Here is a 19,106-nt window from a genome sequence, read left to right as displayed (position 1 = left end):
GAAACTTTTCTAAATCCAAAAGGAGGAAAGGAAAATTAAACACCCCACTCCCCAATACAGCATCATTTTTATGGTAAAAGAAAGCTGTCAATTTAACATTAGGAAAAAGGTAAGAATATTTGCTCTGACTACTACTTTTAAGATTATTTTAGAGATCAAGGTAACTAGAGAAGAACAAAAATATACACATTGGAAAACAGAAGTAAAACTATCTTTATTTGAAAAATTATCTTGTATATAGAAAGTTCAACGAATTCACTGGATTGCAAGATGGAAGACCATTAAACAGATACTAATTTTTTTTTATTTTTTATTTTTTGACAGACAGAGTGGATAGTGAGAGAGAGACAGAGAGAAAGGGCTTCCTTTGCCGTTGGTTCACCCTCTAATAGCCACTGCGGCCAGCGCATCTCGCTGATCCGAAGCCAGGAGCCAGGTGCTTCTTCCTGGTTTCCCATGCGGGTGCAGGGCCCAAGGACTTGGGCCATCCTCCACTGCCTTCCCGGGCCATAGCAGAGAGCTGGCCTGGAAGAGGGGCAACCGGGATAGAGTCCGGCGCCCCAACCGGGACTAGAACCCGGTGTGCCGGCGCCGCAAGGCAGAAAATTAGCCTGTTAATCATGGCACCGGCAATTTTATTTCTATATCTATATGAAGTATAGGTGAATAATTAAAAACAAATTAGAAGAAGTTGCATTTACAATTACATTAAAAGAACAACTACTTTTTATGAATTTAACAAACCTAACTGAAAATGAAGATGCTAAAAGAAAACTGCAGGATTAAATAGAGAGAAACATAACTAGGTAAATGGAAAGGCATCTCCTGTTCATTGACTGGAAAATTAAAATCTGAGATAGTAATACAATAGATTTAATTTGCAGATATATCAACATTTTATCAAAATATAGGCTAGTATTTTGGCAACAAAGGACAATTCTAAAATTTGTAAGGAAGCTCAAGGGCCACAGAAAAGACAAATGATTTAAAAAGAGCGAACTGGAGGAATTCTACTTTGATACACAGAATGGAACAAAAGCCCAGAAACAAGGCCTTGTATTTATGATTAATTTTAGAAAAAAATATTAAAAGCACTTCATAACAAATAAGCTTTTAAACTGCTGCTTAGGCAGTGAATATTCACATGCAAAAAAATGTATACACTCACATGCAAAATAATTGTATCTTCATGTTACACACAAAATAGCTAACTCAAAATGGATTATAGACCTAATGTATGACAACACAAAATGAAAATATTTTTGAAGACTTGAACTGGGTAATAAAAATGAAACACAAAGCACAAAAATAAATGTAAAAAGGGAAAGAGAAAAATAATCAGATTATTTGGGGCTAGCATTGTGCTACAGCAGGTTAAGCCTCTGTCTGAAACATGGCAACATGGGTGCTGATTCAATATGCAGTGGAAGATGGTCCAAGTGCTTGTGCACCTGGACCCACGTAGGAGATCCCGAAAAAGCTCCCGGCTTCTGAATTCAACTGGACCCAGCCCAAGCCCTGGGTGGTGTTGTCATCTGGGGAGTGAACCATCAGCTCTCCCCTGTTTCTCCTGCTCTCTTTGAAACTCTGCATTTCATATCAATAAAGTGTAATTTTTTTTTAGAAATCTGACTTTATCTAAATTTTAATCTTTTATCCAGAATAGTTAAAATCTCTAGACATGATGTAAAAAGACAACACTTCAATCAGAAAAACATACTTGCAAATCATGTTTTTGATACAGAACTTGTATCTAGACTATGTAGTAAAAATTTCAGTAAGTCACAAATAAAAAAGTGCATAAAAGTTCTGAATAGGAAATGCTTCCAAAAAGATGTAAAGGCTTAATAAGCAGATGAACATATCCAACACAAGGCATTAGCAATAAGATTTAAATTACAATCACAATCACAATCTTAACAAAATAACATCTTAATCCCACTGCGATGAATAAAATAAGAAACAGATTATAACAAATGACAAGACTGAGGAGAAACTAACTCAGATAAAATGGTTTACCCACTATGCAAATCTAGTAAACAGCTGCTCAAAGTGTGAAACAAATGTCCAGCTACATATATCCAAAAGAATCATGAACTTTTGCACATAAATGTCTGTACAGTAATATTTATAGCAACATTATTAACAGCCCTGAAGTTGAAAATATTCCAATACTCACCACTGGAAAATGAAGAAATAAAATGATCCATCAATATTATTTGGTAATACAAAAAAACATGTTCAAAACAAAAAGAGAATGTGATTTTTCAGAGTAGCTATTATTATGCAAGAGAAAACAGTTTTAAACTACTATTGCTAATTTACTGTTGAAAGAATAAAGAAAATGATATACACTCAGAAAAGAATTTTATAAAGGAATGACTTTCTAAAAGATGATAAAAGAAGAGACTTTTCTATCAAGGGAATATGATAAAGTCCCTTCTCATGTAATCATTTAGAAAGTTTGGTGAATATTTTCTGTATTTTGACTATATCAGTATCAGTATCTTGATTTACTATTGGGAGAAACTGGGAAGGCTATGATAGATATTCTTTTTATCATCTCTTAAAATGCTAAAATTTATAATTTTGTCAAATTAATAAAGATTTACAAAACCAAGAATAGTGTTTTTAAGTGTCCACTATAAATGATGAGCATAAACATACACACACACAAACCTTCACACCAAAGTTCATAGCAGCTACATTTTTTCCACAGTAGCAAGATTTATGTATGTGCTAGTTCTAATGTGTTAGTTTAACCATCATGACTTGTCACTGATTCCAGTTTGCAGCTTACAAGAATAATTCTGCTGTGGCATAGTGGGCTACGCCCTGGGAAAGGAGAATATGGTCAAAGTGCTTGGGCCCCTGCACCTGTATGGAAGACCCAGAAGAAGCTCCTGGTTCCTTGTTTTGGATGGGCCTAGGTATAGCCACCGTGGTTATTTGATTTTGGGAGTGAACCAGAGGATTAGAGACCTTTCTGTCTCTCCCTCTCTCTCTTTAACTCTACTTCTCAAATAAATAAATAATTAAAATCTTTAAAAAGAAAGAATAATTCTGCAAATATGTTGGGCAAGTACTCTACTGCATATTTCTATGTGTAAATTTATTAGTTTCTTCAAAATATTCATTTTTTAAAGAATTTATTTGAAAGGTGGAATGATCAAGAAAGAGGTAGAGACAGATTTTCCATCTGCTGATTCACTCCTCAAACAACTCCATACAGGTCTCCTAAAATTCTTAGGTTATAGAAACCTATATTTGAAAACTGAATACCCAATTTTTTTTTAATTTAAAGATTTATTTATTTATTTGAAAGAGTTACACTGAAAGAGAAAAAGAGGCAGAGAGAGAGAAAGAGAGAGGGAGAGGGAGAGAGAGAGAGAGAGAGAGAGAGAGAGAGAGTCTTTCATGCCCTGGTTCACCCAATTGATCGCAATGGCTAGAGCCAAGCTGACCCAAAGGCAGGAGGTAGGAGGAGACTTTTCTGGGCTTTCCACAGGGATGCAGTGGTCCAAGGACTTGGGCCATCTTCTACAGCTTTCCCAGGCCATAGCAGAGAGCTGGATCGGATGTGGGGCAGCCGGGACTCGAACTGCCCAGATGGGATGCTGGCACTGCAGGCAGCTGCTTTACCTGCTACGCCACAGCACCAGTCACTGAATACCAATTATTTACTAACATGTTAGGTATCAACTAAATGAGGTTTTCATAAAAAATGTAATCATTGTTTCAAACAAGAAATTCTGACTCTAATGCCAGAAGTTTCTTGAATATTTGCTCATGAACAATGACATACAAAGTTTTTATATTCTTGATCCACAAATTCTCCTATTGACTAGAGACTTTTATCATTGATTCCTAGACTTTTTAGTTATTTCCAGTTTGTAGTTTATTTGAGTAATTCTGCAAAAGTGTTGAGCCATGTGTCACAATGGCTTAAAAGAGACTCAATGACATTAAGGCAGATATAATGTCAGGAAATCTTACGAGTACTTTCTTTTTTTTTTTTTTTTTATTTTTTTTATTTTTTGACAGGCAGAGTGGACAGTGAGAGAGAGAGAGAGAGAAAGGTCTTCCTTTTTGCCGTTGTTTCACCCTCCAATGGCCGCCGCGGTTGGCGCGCTGCGGCCGGCGCACCGCGCTGATCCGATGGCAGGAGCCAGGTGCTTCTCCTGGTCTCCCATGGGGTGCAGGGCCCAAGCACTTGGGCCATCCTCCACTGCACTCCCTGGCCACAGCAAAGAGCTGGCCTGGAAGAGGGGCAACCCGGACAGGATCGGTGCCCCGACCGGGACTAGAACCTGGTGTGCCGGCGCCGCAAGGCGGAGGATTAGCCTAGTGAGCTGCGGCGCCGGCTACGAGTACTTTCTAAACACATATCTGTGTATATAATCTCCAGAGAAAAACCAATGTTTTCTGATTCCATTAACATGAGCCAGAAATCTGCTCTGTCAGTTATTACCTTGAAGCAATCAAAAAGATGATCAAGTTGTTCAGGAGAAAAATCCCAAGCCAACTTTGCTAGTAAATCATGCACATTCTTCACAATGGCTTCATGTTTCCCTGCCTGTTAATAAATGAAAAAGAAAAAAAAAATCAGCATATTTCCATTTTAGTGATAGGAACTAAGTAATTAATGTCAATTTCTGTTACTTAATACTTCTACCATTAATATTTTATTTATTTGATGGGGCTGGTGCTGTGGTATAGTGGGTTAATCCACTGCCTGCAGTGCCAGCAATCCATATGGCACCAGTTTGAAACCCAGCTGCTCCATTTTTAATGTAGCTCTCTGTTACGGCTTGGGAAAGCAGTAGAAGGAGCAAGTCCTTGGCCCCTGCATCCTCATGGAACACTTGGAGGAAGCTCCTTGCTTCTGGATACACTCAGCACAGCTCTAGCCACTATGGCCAACTGGGGATTGAAGCAGTAGATGGATAACCTCTCTCTGTGATTCTCCTTCTCTCTCTGTGTAACTCTGATTTTCAAATAATTAATAAATCTTTAAAAAAAGTTATTTATTTGAAAGGTTGCGAGTGAAAAGACACAGAGAGGGCCGGCGCCATGGCTCAACAGGCTAATCCTCTGCCTAGCAACACCGGTACACCGGGTTCTAGTCCCGGTTGGGGCGCCGGATTCTGTCCCGGTTGCCCCTCTTCCAGGCCAGCTCTCTGCTATGGCCCGGGAGTGCAGTGGAGGATGGCCCAAGTGCTTGGGCCCTGCACCCATGGGAGACCAGGAGAAGCACCTGGCTCCTGCCATCAGATCAGCGCAGTGCGCCGGCCGTAGCACGGCGGCCACTGGAGGGTGAACCAACGGCAAAAAGGACGACCTTTCTCTCTGTCTCTCTCTCACTGTCCACTCTGCCTGTCTAAATAAAAAAAAAGACAAAAGACACAGAGAATTAGAAAGATATCAGGATCTTCTATCTGCTGGGTCACTCCCCAAATGCCTAAAATAGTGAGGGCTGGCCCAGGCCCAAGGCAGGAATCTGGAACTCATTCTTGGTCTACCATGTGGGTTTCGGGGGATTATGTAGTTGAACCATCATCTGCTGACTCCTACTGTTATTTCTCATAATAAATATTAGCAGAATGCTGGATTACAAGCAGATTTGAGACTTGAATCCAGACACTCTGATATAGCACGTAAGTGATGTCTGAACCACTACATACAAATGCTCATACTCCTGCTACTAACTTTAATATAGTAAATGTTTTATAGCTGTCATATAAAACTCGACAACTCCACTCTTTGGTATGAAAAGGTTAACAATTTTGAAGTATTTATATAAACATCATTTACAAAATATTAACCAACAAAATTAAAGCTAGAAATAAGTCAAATTACTGGATTGTTGCAAAATTTAATGCATATTAATAAAGATAAGATTAAACATTTTGTTTCTCAAAACAGAAAGACCAAAATACATGTTAAGAATACTTTTGTTAACAATACTTCCCAAGGGATGCCAGAGTAGAAATCTATATTTGGATAATGTAAGAGATATTTATTAAGACTTCTGAAATCAGTTATTTATTCTAACAAAAATTTACAAGCTTGGGGTTGGTGCTGTGGCACAATAGGTCAAATCACTGCCTGCAGGACATTGGTTCCTGTCCTGGGGGCTCAATTTCTGACCCAGCACCCTGCTAATGTCCTGGGAAGGCAGCAGAAGATACACCAAACACTTGGGTCCCTGCAACCATGTAGGAGACCCAGAAGTAGCTCCGGCTCCTGGCTTCAGCCTGGCCCAGTTGTGCACGGATGATGTGGTCATTTGCAGAGTAAACCCCCAAGATGGAAGACCTCTTTCTCTTCCGTCTTTGTAACTGCCTTTCAAATAAAATAAATAAAACTTACAAGAAAAAAAGTTGCAATCTTCCAATTTAGCATTGTAATGCAGTTGGTTAAGGTGCCATTTGTGATGCCATCCTCCCTTATCAAAATGCTGATTCAAGTTCTGGCTACTCCATTTCACATCCAACTGCCTGCTAATGTGCCTGGGAAGGCACAAGAGTATGGATCAAACATGGTATCCCTGCTAATTTATGGGAGACCAGGATGGAGTTTCTGGCTCCTAGGTTTGGCATGGCCCAGTCCAGTGGTGGTAGCTATTTGGGGAAATGAACCAGTGGATGGAACATTTCTCTTTCTGTGTCTCTCCTTTCTCTATCTCTACGCCTTTCAAACAAATTAAATTTTTTTTTTTAAATCACAATCTTCTATATAAAAACTTTTTAAAAACTTGTTTTAAAAATGGCAATATAATAAGGAAATTCTTGGAACATGTTTCTTCATTTCATAGGAAAAAATTTCCAATTATAGATTTTTTTTTACAGGTTCAAAAATGTTAACTTCTTTAAAAAGTTATTTTACTGTAGAATTCTTATTTAAAATCTATACACTTTAGTATATATAAACATGGGAACATTTAACTTCTATTTTAAAATATTCTTGACAGAAGACAGTATCTGGAATAGCACTTTAGACACCAGCATGATGCTCATGTCTGTTTACTGGAGTGCCTGAGTTCAAGTTCTAGCTCTGGCTCCAGTTCTTGGGTCCTTGGCATCCATGTGGGACACCTGGATGGTGTTCCTGACTGGTCCTGGTCCAGTACTGGCTATTTTAGACATTTGGGGAGTGACCAGTAGTTGGGAGTTCTGTCTCACTCTCTCTGTATATACCTCTTTCTCCCTCAGTTTTTTTGTGCCTCTTGTGTAAATAAGAAAAAAATTTTAAAAATATTCTTGAAGGGATGTTTATACATGTGCTTTACTAAAAGACAAGCAATATAAACTTGTATTCTAGAACATAAAGATACCACAGGATCTTTAATGTATCAGAACCACAGCAAGACAAAGAGCTCTCATTCAGTGTTTCACTTCACAAATAATCAGAACTGATGCCAGAGAGTCAGTTTCCTCTATGGGTGGAAGTAATTCAATCATCTGAGCCGTCATTGCCGACAAGAGTTAATTACTGAAGAAGAGAATCAAAATCAGGTACACTGTGTAATATGGGAGAAAGCAGGGAGAGGGTGGGGCCTTAGCTGGTAAGTTAAAGTTTTGGTGTCTTTGCTACAAAAAGAAAACAGCTGTCATCTTACACACATCTTACCTGTGCTGCCCAGATATTATTAAGATCCTGTAACGTAAGAGCTTTTTCTTTAATCACAAAACGAAGAATCTTCTCTAGCTTTTCTACATACTGTGGTTGATGAAGACTATCTCGCAAGACTACAGACAAGATACTGTTTTGCTGTATCCATTCCTAAATGTAATGCAAAATATCATTCAGGCAGAAACTGAAAAGATCCTTAAAAAAACATAACTCAGAGTTCTAAGTAACATGAGAATCAAGACTCATATATTATGTATGTCCACAATACTAACACACTAAAATAGTTTGTATTGTTTCTATATAAAATTATTAAATACTATACTAAATAACTGTAGAATTCAACTCTGCATAGAACATGTTTCCAGAGATGTGTAAATTTCAGATTATACCCACTTGTAGAAAAAACTTTCACCTTTATGGTGTAGTTAGTAAACTTTAAAATATGTAACATATGGGATTTGTTCTACAAACATTTATTCTATACTACATTCAGAAAACAATGCTTTATATAGCAATACAAGTCTCAATCTAGTTGTTCAGAATAACCAGTTTTGTGTTTGTCACAGGTCTTACATATAAAAATTCTTCTATAAACTACAATAAAATAGACAGTAAAGTCACACAGCAATGACAAACTTTCACAATTTTCTAAGATTCTCACTTTCTCCATCTATTGAAGACTGCTAATTACAAAAAAATTACTGAAGAACACTGCATATTTTGTGTTTGATATTTTATAAGACAGACAAATTGCATGCATAAAACCTGATCCCAAATTTTGAGCCAGAGCCTGAAGTAAGTTAGATTCTGTTTTCTAAATCCCACAAGAATGTCCTCAGGATACTGTTTAAGTCACATTTGAAATATCTGCATTATTGAATTAAAAATTCCTTTAATGTGGAGAATATTAACCATAAGTATATCTAGAGTAATGAAATTAAATATTGCATTAAAAATAGCTTTCAATAGCTAGGTGGCCTATTTTCTTTTTCATTTCAAAACTACAGACAACAATGTCTATAAATACTTTCAATGTCAAAGTGAGAAAGATGTAACATTAATGTAAAAATAAATTATTTCACTAAATATTTATTAACACAGATGTAACTGATGTAAAAATAAATTAATGGAATAAATGTTAAAGGAGTTTTTATTCTATTATTATTACCTTGATTCAACAGAGTATATTTACCCAGTCATTTTAAAGATAATCTATTTCAATTTAACCAAACCTCCAAATTATTACTGTATTGCAAATACCTTCAATCAGTAATAAATTTACAGAAATACAGTAAGTTACCCATAACTTCCAAATTAATGTTTACTACAGAATAATAAGGTTTTAGCATTAGTAATTGTTCTAACAGTAACTATTTCCAAAATCTAGCTTTCCAAAAAAAAATCTTATGCACAAAAGGAAGAATTAAAGTCACTTACAGCCATTCGTTCAGCTGTCAGCCATTCCTCTTCCTCAGGATTACCATGATGAGCATAGTATGACACACTAGATATTACCTTATTGATTTCATTCAGTGCATTCATTTTTCCATTAAAAGAAGAGATCTGAAGCAATCTAAAAGTAAAATTTGGAATTAATATCATGTAATAATTTCATATATAGTAACAGAGTAAGAAATATCTTACCTAAGTATCATTTTCAACCTAAAAATTTCTAGATTTTTTATAGTTTCTTCTTGTCCTGGAATTCTTGAAGCTAAATTCTTCAGAGACTTAATAATCATTGAAAGAGCATCATTTTTAACTTCATTCTTTGCTTCTTTTTTCAGTTCCTCATCAGTTAAATTTTCTAGTAACTGTGGGATTACATCAATAACTGGAATAAAGTATTTTTTCACTGTATGTTGACTGAGAAATTCATAGCATTGTCCAAATGGTCTGAAATAAGGAGACATAAAGGTTCTGTAATATTCAATCCTTAAAAATGAGAAGTAGGGGCCAGCACTGTGGTTAGTGGGTAAAGTTGCTGCCAGAGTGGCAGCATCCCATATGTGCACTGGTTCAAGTCTCTGTAGCTCCACTTCCAATCCAGCTCTCTGCTATGGCCTAGGAAAACAGTAGAAGATAACCCAAGTCTTGGGTCCCTGTACCCATGTAGGAGACCTGGAGGAGGCTCTTGGCTCCTGGCTTCAACTGGCCCAGCTCCAGCTGTTGCAGCCATTTGGGGAGTGAATCAGAGGATGGAAGATTTCTCTCTCTGCCTCTGCCTCTCCTTCTCTCTCTGTGTAACTCTTTCAAATAAAATAAATTAAAAAAAAAAAATGAGAACTAAACACTTAAACTTCCATCAACACTTAATACAAAAGCAAATTATTTTAAAATGTAAGACACTGCATCACAAAACTGAAATACAATAACTTTTAAGAAAATAACAGCAAGATAGATAGTGCAAGGAAAATCAACTTTAAAATATAACTTACTTAATAAAGGCAGCAATTACTTGGACGTTTAATGCCGATCCATTAATAAAGCGATCAAGTAAAATCTGGAAACCATTTAATGTGCCAAATTTATTGATGAGATCCACCAGCCAACCCTGTAATAATTAATTATGTGTTAATCCTAACAAAGTACTACCTAAAATGTATTTGAAACAGTTCATAAATTTAGAAGTTTAATGATACTAAATATAATTTTTTGTTTTTTTGACAGGCAGAGTGGATAGAGAGAGAGAGACAGAGAGAAAGGGCTTCCTTTGCTGTTGGGTTCACCCTCCAATGGCCGCTGCGGCCGGCGCATCTCGTTGATCCGAAGCCAGGAGCCAGGTGCTTCTTCCTGGTCTCCCATGCGGGTGCAGGGCCCAAGGACTTGGGCCATCCTCCACTGCCTTCCCGGGCCATAGCAGAGAGCTGGCCTGGAAGAGGGGCAACCGGGATAGAATCTGGCACCCCAACCAGGGCTAGAACCCGGTGTGCCGGCGCCGCAAGGCGGAGGATTAGCCTGTTAAGCCACAGTGCCGGCCTAAATACAATTATTTTTAAAAAGCATACAGGGCCATTATCTATTTTATTTTGTTGCAATATGCCTGGAGTAAAAAATAGCAGAAGCAGCAATCACAGAGGTGCTCAAAGATTGTGTTAGCCAACACTCATTTTAAAAGATTTGTTTGAGAGTCAGAGTTACAGAAAGAGAGAAAGACAAAGACTTCCATCAGCTGGTTCACTCTCCAAGTGGCCATAACGGTGTGGGCTGGGTCAGGCCACAGCCAGATGCAGGAGCTTCTTCTGGGCCTCTGATGTGGGTACAGGGTGCAATGACTTGAGCCATCCTACACCGCTTTCCCAGGCACATCAGCAGAGAGCTGGATTTAATCTGTCACCCACATGAGATGCTGGCATCACAGGCATTGACTTTACCCATTGCTGACTCCTAGATAACACTTCCACATATAAGATGTAATATGGGTTAAAGAAGTTAAGAAAAGATGAATCAAGTATTAAGAAATAGGGACAAAAATTTTAAATTTTGCTTGTAATAAAGCCAAACTTTAGGAAAAATTATTGATAATAAGGTGAAGAAAATTTGCATCTGGGTGAATGGTTAAATTTTCATCTATACTTTCTAGTCTGGGTTCTGTTCCTAATTCCAGCTTCCTAATATTAACCCTGTGAGATAGCAACATGGCTCAAGTGGTTAAAATCCCTGCCTCTTGAGTAGGAAATCTATATTGAATTCTGAACTCCATGCTTCTATCTTGCCCAGCCTTGGCTGTTGGCAGGCATCACAGAGTCAAGGAGCAGATGGGAGATCTTTCTCAACTTTCCATATGAATAAAACAAATAAATAAAATGAAATTTAAATTTTATTAGGATTCAACAGGAGACTTCAAAAGGCAAAATTTACAATAAAAAATTGAAACATATAATCAGAAATCACTTAGAGGGGATGGTACTATAGTACAGCCAGTTAGGCCACTGTCTGCAGTGCCAATGTCCCATATGGGCACTGAGTCTTGGCTGTTCCACTTCCAATCCAGTTACCTGCTAAGGCAACTGAGAAAGCAGTGGAATACAGCCCAAGTGCTTGGGCCCCTGTACCCATGTGGAAGACCTGGAAGAAGGTCCTGGCTCTTGATCAGCCCTGCTCCAGCTGTTGTGGCCATTTGGGGAGTAAACCAGCAGATGGAAGATCTCTCTGTCTCTTTCTCTCTCTCTTTCTCTGTAACTGTATCTTTCAAATAAATACTACGTTGGAGAGGAGAGGGGAGGGGAGGGGAGGGGAGAAGAGGAAGGAAGAAAGGGAGGGAGGGAGGGAGGGAGAAAGAAAAAAAAATCACTTAGAAGAGCAAAAAGAAAAATAGAATGAAGGGAAGTAAAATATTTATGAAACACCACCAAGGGGGAATATGTGTATTACGGAATTTTGAGGGAGTAAAGAGAATATGATAAAAGGACTATTGTACATTCAAATCAAAGATAGTCAATGAACTATCAGGCACAAGAAGGCATTATATAAAATTATCTGAAGAAAAAGAGAATCCTGAAAACATCAAGGGAAAATTATTTATATATAAAATAGCCCTAGTAAATAACTGACTCCATAGCAGGACCTTGCAATTCAGAAGAATGATACTTAAAGTGCTTAAGGTGAAAAAATACACACACATATATACACAAATCTGATGACTGATTTAGGGAAGCCTGAACCTCTCTATAGACACAGCTGGCTAATTTTTGATCTGCCAGCCCCCAGACTTTGAGCTAAAATAAACACCTATTTCTAGTAGTCAGCATTTTTTTATAGTAAAAAAAAAAAAAAAAAAAAAAAAAAAAAAACTACACTAAGACACAAACCAAAACTCAGTTCTGCTAAACATAAAGCAAATAATGACAGATTGAAGGGAAAAGTAAGTTCTACAACACTAGTCAGGGATTTTAATACTTTAATTTCAATAATGACTAGAAAAATGACACAGAAAGTACAAAAGAGGCATGGGGCTACATTGTGGTACCGTCAGATAAGCTGCCACCTAAAACACTGAATACCATATGGGTGTGGGTTGAATCCTGGCTGTTCTGCTTCTGATCCAGATCTTTATTAATATGCTAGGAAAAACAGTGGAAGATGGTCCCAGTGTTTGGGTCCCTGTAACTCACATGAGAGACCAAGATGAGGCTGGCTAGCCCTTGGTTTGGCCTGACCCAGCCTATCCCACCATTGTGGATATTTAGGGAGTGAATCAGCAGATGAAAGATCTCTTACTGCCGCTCTCCTTTCTGCAAGTAACTCTGCCTTTCAAGTATATAAACTGAAAGGAAGAGAGAGAGACACACACACACACACCATAGAACTGGAACTCTAAATCATACATAGAACACTTTACCCAACAACAACAGCATTCCTCTTAAGTGTGTATCTAATATTCATCAAAATATCTTACAACAAAAAACAGATCATAATAAACTTAAGAAGATGAACTCACAGAAATATCTTTTCAAATTACAGAAGAATGAATTCAGCAATCAATTGAAGAAGGAAAACCGGAAAATCCACAATGAATAGAAATTGAATAACATATTAATTATTTTTCAGAGACAAAAATCACAAAGGAAATTAGAAGATTAGGGGGGCGGAGCCAAGATGGCGGATAGTGAGGGCGCGCACCAATAGTCAGGGAAAAGATAGTTTAATAAAAGTGGAGTTACTATAGCCTCAGGAAAAGACTCAAGAAAAAAACTGCAGAGGAAACTCTTCCGAATCTAGTGGATGTGACATAGAAGGCATATGGGGAAAGCAAGGTCACCCACCGCGAGGAAGCCCAGCTGCAGGAGCCAAGCCACAGAGCTGAGCTGCAGAGTCTGCGTGTCAGCGCCGGAATGGGAGGTAAGATAAAAACCTCAGAAACCTGAGACATTGGCGGGGAAAGGCAGAATGAGGCCTGAGGCCCCACTGAGGAAAGGTCACTAGGCTGACTGGAGGAGAGAGAAAAAAAAACAAATAAATAAGGGGAACCAGCACGGACACTAGCCTCTCTCTCCACTTACCTTACAAAGCCCAGCAAGACAAAGAGCAGGCGCAATTTTACATATGTAAAGTGGCAACCATGAGTAGCCAAGCAGAAAAACTTGACTCTGGTCCTGAGGTTAGAATCTAGTGAAAGTAGGTGGAGCTAACGATCTGAGACTGTGAAAATCCGGGGGGGGGGGGGGGGGGGGGGGGGCAAGAGAACTCAGAGTACACAAACTCGGTAGCCTTGGCAACCCAGTGAGAGACTGTGGAAAAATTCGAGAACACACTGAGGGCTGCATAAACTCTTTGTGTGGTCCCAGGGGTAGATCAAACGATACCCACAGAGGCCAGATTTCAACTACCCTCAATTCCACTCAGCTGTGCGGAATTACTTCCCAACTGAGTAAAAAAAAAAAAATAGAGAGCAAGCCAGGGAGAGAACAATCTGGGTGAGTCACCTTTGGCACACCCTTAGCCTTGAAAAATCATGCAGAGCTCATGGCCACACCAATCACAGCATCTAAGGATCCATCAAAGCAGACACCTCACTTAATCTAGAGTCATAGTATAACGAGAAAAAAACACATCACAGACCAAAGAATATCTCCTATATGCCAAACAACAAACGCAGAAACCGAGGCAACAAGAGCAAAGAAGACACTATGATGCCCCAAAAGAACAAGACACCCCAATTTAAGATTATGAATATGCAGTCGGCGCCGCAGCTCAATAAGCTGATCCTCCACCTAGCGGCACTGGCACCCTGGGTTCTAGTCCCAGTTGGGGCACTGGATTCTGTCCCGGTTGCCCCTCTTCCAGCCAGCTCTCTGCTGTGGCCCGGGAGTGCATTTGAAGATGGCCAAAGTCCTTGGGCCCTGCACCCCAGGGAGACCAGGAGAACCACATGGCCCGTGCCATTGGATCAGTGCAGTGCTGGCCGCGGAGGCCACTGGAGGGTGAACCAATGGCAAAGGAAGACCTTTCTCTCTGTCTCTCTCTCTCACTATCCACTCTGCTTGTCAAAAAAAAAAAAAAAAAAAGATGAAGATGAAAAGATAGAGGAAATGCAAGAAGCAGATCTCAAAAAGTTGAACATTAAGAAGTTCTCAAAAACAAATGTTTGAACTACAGAAATCCTTAATGGACAAGATAGAAAATCTCTTTCGCGAAAATGAAATATTAAGGAGGAATTAAAATGAAATGCAATAACTAGTAGAACATGAAACTGTGAGGGTGACGAGAAATCATAATGAAATGAAGAACTCAATAGATCAAATGACAAACACATTAGAGAGCCTTAGAAACAGAATGGGTGAAGCAGAGGACAGAATATCGGACTTAGAAGACAGAGAACAGGAAAGGAAACAGGCAAACCAAAGAAAAGAAAAGGAAATCAGCAATCTAAAAAATATTGTTGGAAATCTACAGGATACTATTAAAAACGCAACATTTGGGTTCTAGGAGTTCCTGAAGGCATGGAGAGGGAGAAAGGACAAGAGATACCAGCAGAAAATTTCCCAGGTTTGGAGAACGACAGAGACATCTTAGTACAGGAAGCTCATAGAACCCCTAATAAACATGATCAAAAGAGATCCTCACCACGACACGTTGTAATCAAACTCACCACAGTGAAATATAAAGATTCTAAAATACGCAAGAGAGAAACGTCAGATTACTCTCAGAGGATCTCCAATTAGACTCACAGCTGACTTCTCATCAGAAACCCTACAAGCTAGGAGGGAATGGTGAGATACAGCCCAGGTACTAAGAGAGAAAAACTGCCAGCCCAGAATATATATATTTTATATATATATGTGTATATATATATATATATATATATATATATATATATTCTGCAAAGCTCTCATTTGTGAATGAAGGCGAAATAAAGACCTTTCACTGCAGAAATTGAAAGAATTTGTCGCCACTCATCCAGCCCTGCAAAAGATGCTTAATGATGTGTTACATAGAGAAACACACAAACACGGTCATCAATATGAAAGAAGGTAAAGGAAGGAAACCTCACAGCAAGAGATCACAGGAGTCTCAAAACATATATTTGAAAATATCTTTGGCAAATGGTAGGGCAAAGTTACTCCTTCTCAATAGTCACATTGAACATTAATGCACTGAACTGTCCAGTTACAAGACACCGATTGGCTGACTGGGTTAAGGAACAAAACCCATCTTTTTGCTGCTTACAAGAAACACATCTTTCCAACAATGATGTATACAGACTGAAAGTGAAAGGCTGGAAAAAGACATACCATGCCAAAAGAAATGAAAAAAGAGCGGGCGTAGCCATCTTAATATCGGACAACATAAGCTTTCCCACAAAAACTTTTAGAAGAGACAAAGAGGGGCACTATATAATGATGAAGGGATATATTCAGCAGGAAGATATAACGATTATCAATGTATATGCACCTAATTACAGGACAGTGGTTTATTTGAAAGCCTTGATAAGGGACTTAAAGGGAGACTTAGACCCCAGTACAACAGTATTGGGGGACTTCAATACTCCACTCTCAGAGATAGACAGATCAACAGGACAGATGATCAACAAGGAGACAGTAGATTTAAATGACACTATAGCCCAAATGGAACTAACAGATATCTACAGAACATTTCATCCTACACATAAAGCATTTACATTCTGCTCAGCAGTACATGGAAGCTTCTCTAGGATTGACCACATACTAGGCCATAAAGCAAGTCTCAGCAAATTCAAAAGAATTAGAATCATACCATGCAGCTTCTCAGACCACAAAGGAATGAAATTGGAAATTAGCAACTCACGAATCCCTTGATCATATGTAAACACATGGAGATTGAACAACATGCTCCTGAATAAACACTGGGTCATAGAAGAAATTAAAAGAGAAATCAAAAATTTTCTGGAAGTAAATGAGGATAACAGCACAATATACCAAAACCTATGGGATACAACAAAAGCAGTGTTAAGAGGAGAGTTTGTATCAATAGGTGCCTACATCAAGAAATTGGAAAGGCACCAAATAGATGAGCTTTCAAGTCATCTCAAGGATCTAGAAAATCTGCAGCAAACCAAACCCAAACCCAGTAGAAGAAGAGAAATAATTAAAATCAAAGAAGAAATCAACAGGATTGAATCCAAAAAAACTTTACAAAAAATCAGCCAAACGAGGAGCTGGTTTTTTTTTTTTTTTTTTTTGACAGGCAGAGTGGACAGTGAGAGAGAGACAGAGAGAAAGGTCTTCCTTTTGCCGTTGGTTCACCCTCCAATGGCCGCCGCGGTTGGTGCGCTGCGCCTGGCGCACCGCGCTGTTCCGATGGCAGGAGCCAGGTGCTTCTCCTGGTCTCCCATGAGGTGCAGGACCCAAGTACTTGGGCCATCCTCCACTGCACTCCCGGGCCACAGCAGAGAGCTGGCCTGGAAGAGCGGCAACCGGGACAGGATCGGTGCCTCCGACCGGGACTAGAACCCGGTGTGCCGGCGCCGCAAGGCGGAGGATTAGCCTGTTGAGCCACGGCGCCGGCTGAGGAGCTGGTTTTTTGAAAAAATAAACAAAATTGACACCCCATTGGCTCGACTAACTAAAAAAGAAAAGACCCAAATCAATAAAATCAGAGATGAAAAGGGAAACATAACAACAGACAGCACAGAAATAAAAAGAATCATCAGAAATTACTACAAGTACTTGTATGCCAGCAAACAGGGAAATCATCAGAAATGGACAGATTCCTGGACACATACAACCTCCCTAAATTGAGCCAGGAAGACATAGAAAACCTAAACAGACCCATAACTGACACAGAAATTGAAACAGTAATAAAGGCCCTCCCAACAAAGAAAAGCCCAGGGCCAGATGGATTCACCGCTGAATTCTACCAGACATTTAAAGAAGAACTAACTCCAATTCTTCTCAAACTATTCAGAACAATCGAAAAAGAGGGAATCCTCCCAAACTCTTTCTATGAAGCCAATATCAGCTCAATTCCTAAGCCGGAGAAAGATGCAACATTGAAAGAGAACTACAGACCTATATCCCTGATGAACATAGACGCAAAAATCCTCAATAAAATTCTGGCCAAAGAATGCAACAACACATCAGAAAGATATCCACCCAGACCAAGTGGGATTTATCCCTGCTAGGCAGAGATGGTTCAATGTTCACAAAACAATCAACGTGATAGACCACAGTAACAGACTGCAGAAAAAACCCATATGATTCTCTAAACAGACGCAGAGAAAGCATTTGATAAAAGAAACACCCTTTCATGATGAAAATTCTAAGTAGACTGTGTATGAAAGGAACATTCCTCAATACAATCAAAGCAATTTATGAAAAACCTATGGCTTGTATCCTTGAACTGGGACAAGTTGTAAGAATTTCAAATGAGCCAAGATGGCGGATAGTGAGGACGTGCGCCTTAGTTTGGGAAAATAAAGTTCCATAAAAGTGGAATTACTGTAGCCTCAGGAAAAGACTCAAGAAAAAAACTGCAGAGGAAATGCTTCCGGATCTTGTGGATGGGACACAGAGGACTTACAGGGAGCCCACCGCGTGGAAAACCAACGAAGACGAGCCGAGCGGCGGGAGACGAGTTAGAGCCAGCGCGGGAACCTAGGAGGGTAAGACAAAGACCTCAGAAACCTGAGACACTGGGGGTGGGGGGAACAAAGGCCTCTCCCTTCACTCACCAAGCAAAACAAAGAGCACCGCGATTTTACATATGTAAAGCGCAGCCAAACTCAGTAACTTTAGCGAAACTCGAGAACACAGAGGCCAGATTTCAACTACCCTCAACTCCACTCCCAACTGACTCAAAAAAAAAAAAAAAAAAAAAAAAAGAGAAAGCAAGCCAGAAAGGAGCAAGGTAGTGAGCAATCTGGGAGAGTCACTCTTTGCACAGCCTTAAACCTGAAGAGTTTACCTGAAGCATAGCTCTCTGGCCACACCTATCACAGCCCTTAAGGCTCCAAAGAAGCAGACAGCTCACTTAGAGGAATACTATAACGAGAAAAAAAACACCACAGCAAAAAAAAAAAAAAAAAAAAAAAAACAAAACCATAAATTATCTCCAACATGCCAAACAACAAACATAGAAGCCGAGGTAACAAGAACACGGAAGACACTATGACGCCTCCAAGTGAACAAGGCACGCCAATGCAAGATTATGAAGATGAAGAGATAGAGGGAATGCAAGAAGCAGATCTCAAAAAATTGATAAGAACATTAAGAAGTTCTCAAAAACAAATTCTTGAACTACAGAAATCCTTAATGGACAAGATAGAAAATCTCTCCCGTGAAAATGAAATATTAAGGAGGAATCAAAATGAAATGAAACAACTAGTAGAACAGGAAACTGAGAGAGTGACAAAAAACCACAATGAAATGAAGAACTCAATAGATCAAATGACAAACACATTAGAGAGCCTTAAAAACAGAATGGGTGAAGCAGAAGAGAGAATATCGGAATTAGAAGACAGAGAACAGGAAAGGAAACAGTCAAATCAAAGA

The 19,106-nt window shown here is 39.1% G+C and overlaps 1 protein-coding gene across 1 annotated transcript in view; it reads right to left on the bottom strand.

Annotated features, from left to right (window-relative positions):
- Nucleotides 1-19,106, bottom strand: part of LOC133754013 (probable ubiquitin carboxyl-terminal hydrolase FAF-X) — a gene marked incomplete at its 5' end in the record, with an annotated part of 187,857 nt that overhangs the window by 128,278 nt on the left and 40,473 nt on the right. Inside the window, 5 exons of the mRNA XM_062184644.1 lie at nt 4,472-4,576; nt 7,633-7,785; nt 9,073-9,208; nt 9,280-9,531; nt 10,074-10,189. Coding sequence (XP_062040628.1) covers nt 4,472-4,576; nt 7,633-7,785; nt 9,073-9,208; nt 9,280-9,531; nt 10,074-10,189 — 762 coding nt within the window. The remainder of the gene's footprint in view (nt 1-4,471; nt 4,577-7,632; nt 7,786-9,072; nt 9,209-9,279; nt 9,532-10,073; nt 10,190-19,106) is intronic.

Source organism: Lepus europaeus, chromosome Y (assembly GCF_033115175.1).
Source record: "Lepus europaeus isolate LE1 chromosome Y, mLepTim1.pri, whole genome shotgun sequence".
NCBI lineage: Eukaryota > Metazoa > Chordata > Mammalia > Lagomorpha > Leporidae > Lepus > Lepus europaeus.
The sequence above is the reverse complement of the archived record's forward strand: the minus strand, read 5'-3'. Positions and strand labels throughout refer to the sequence as shown.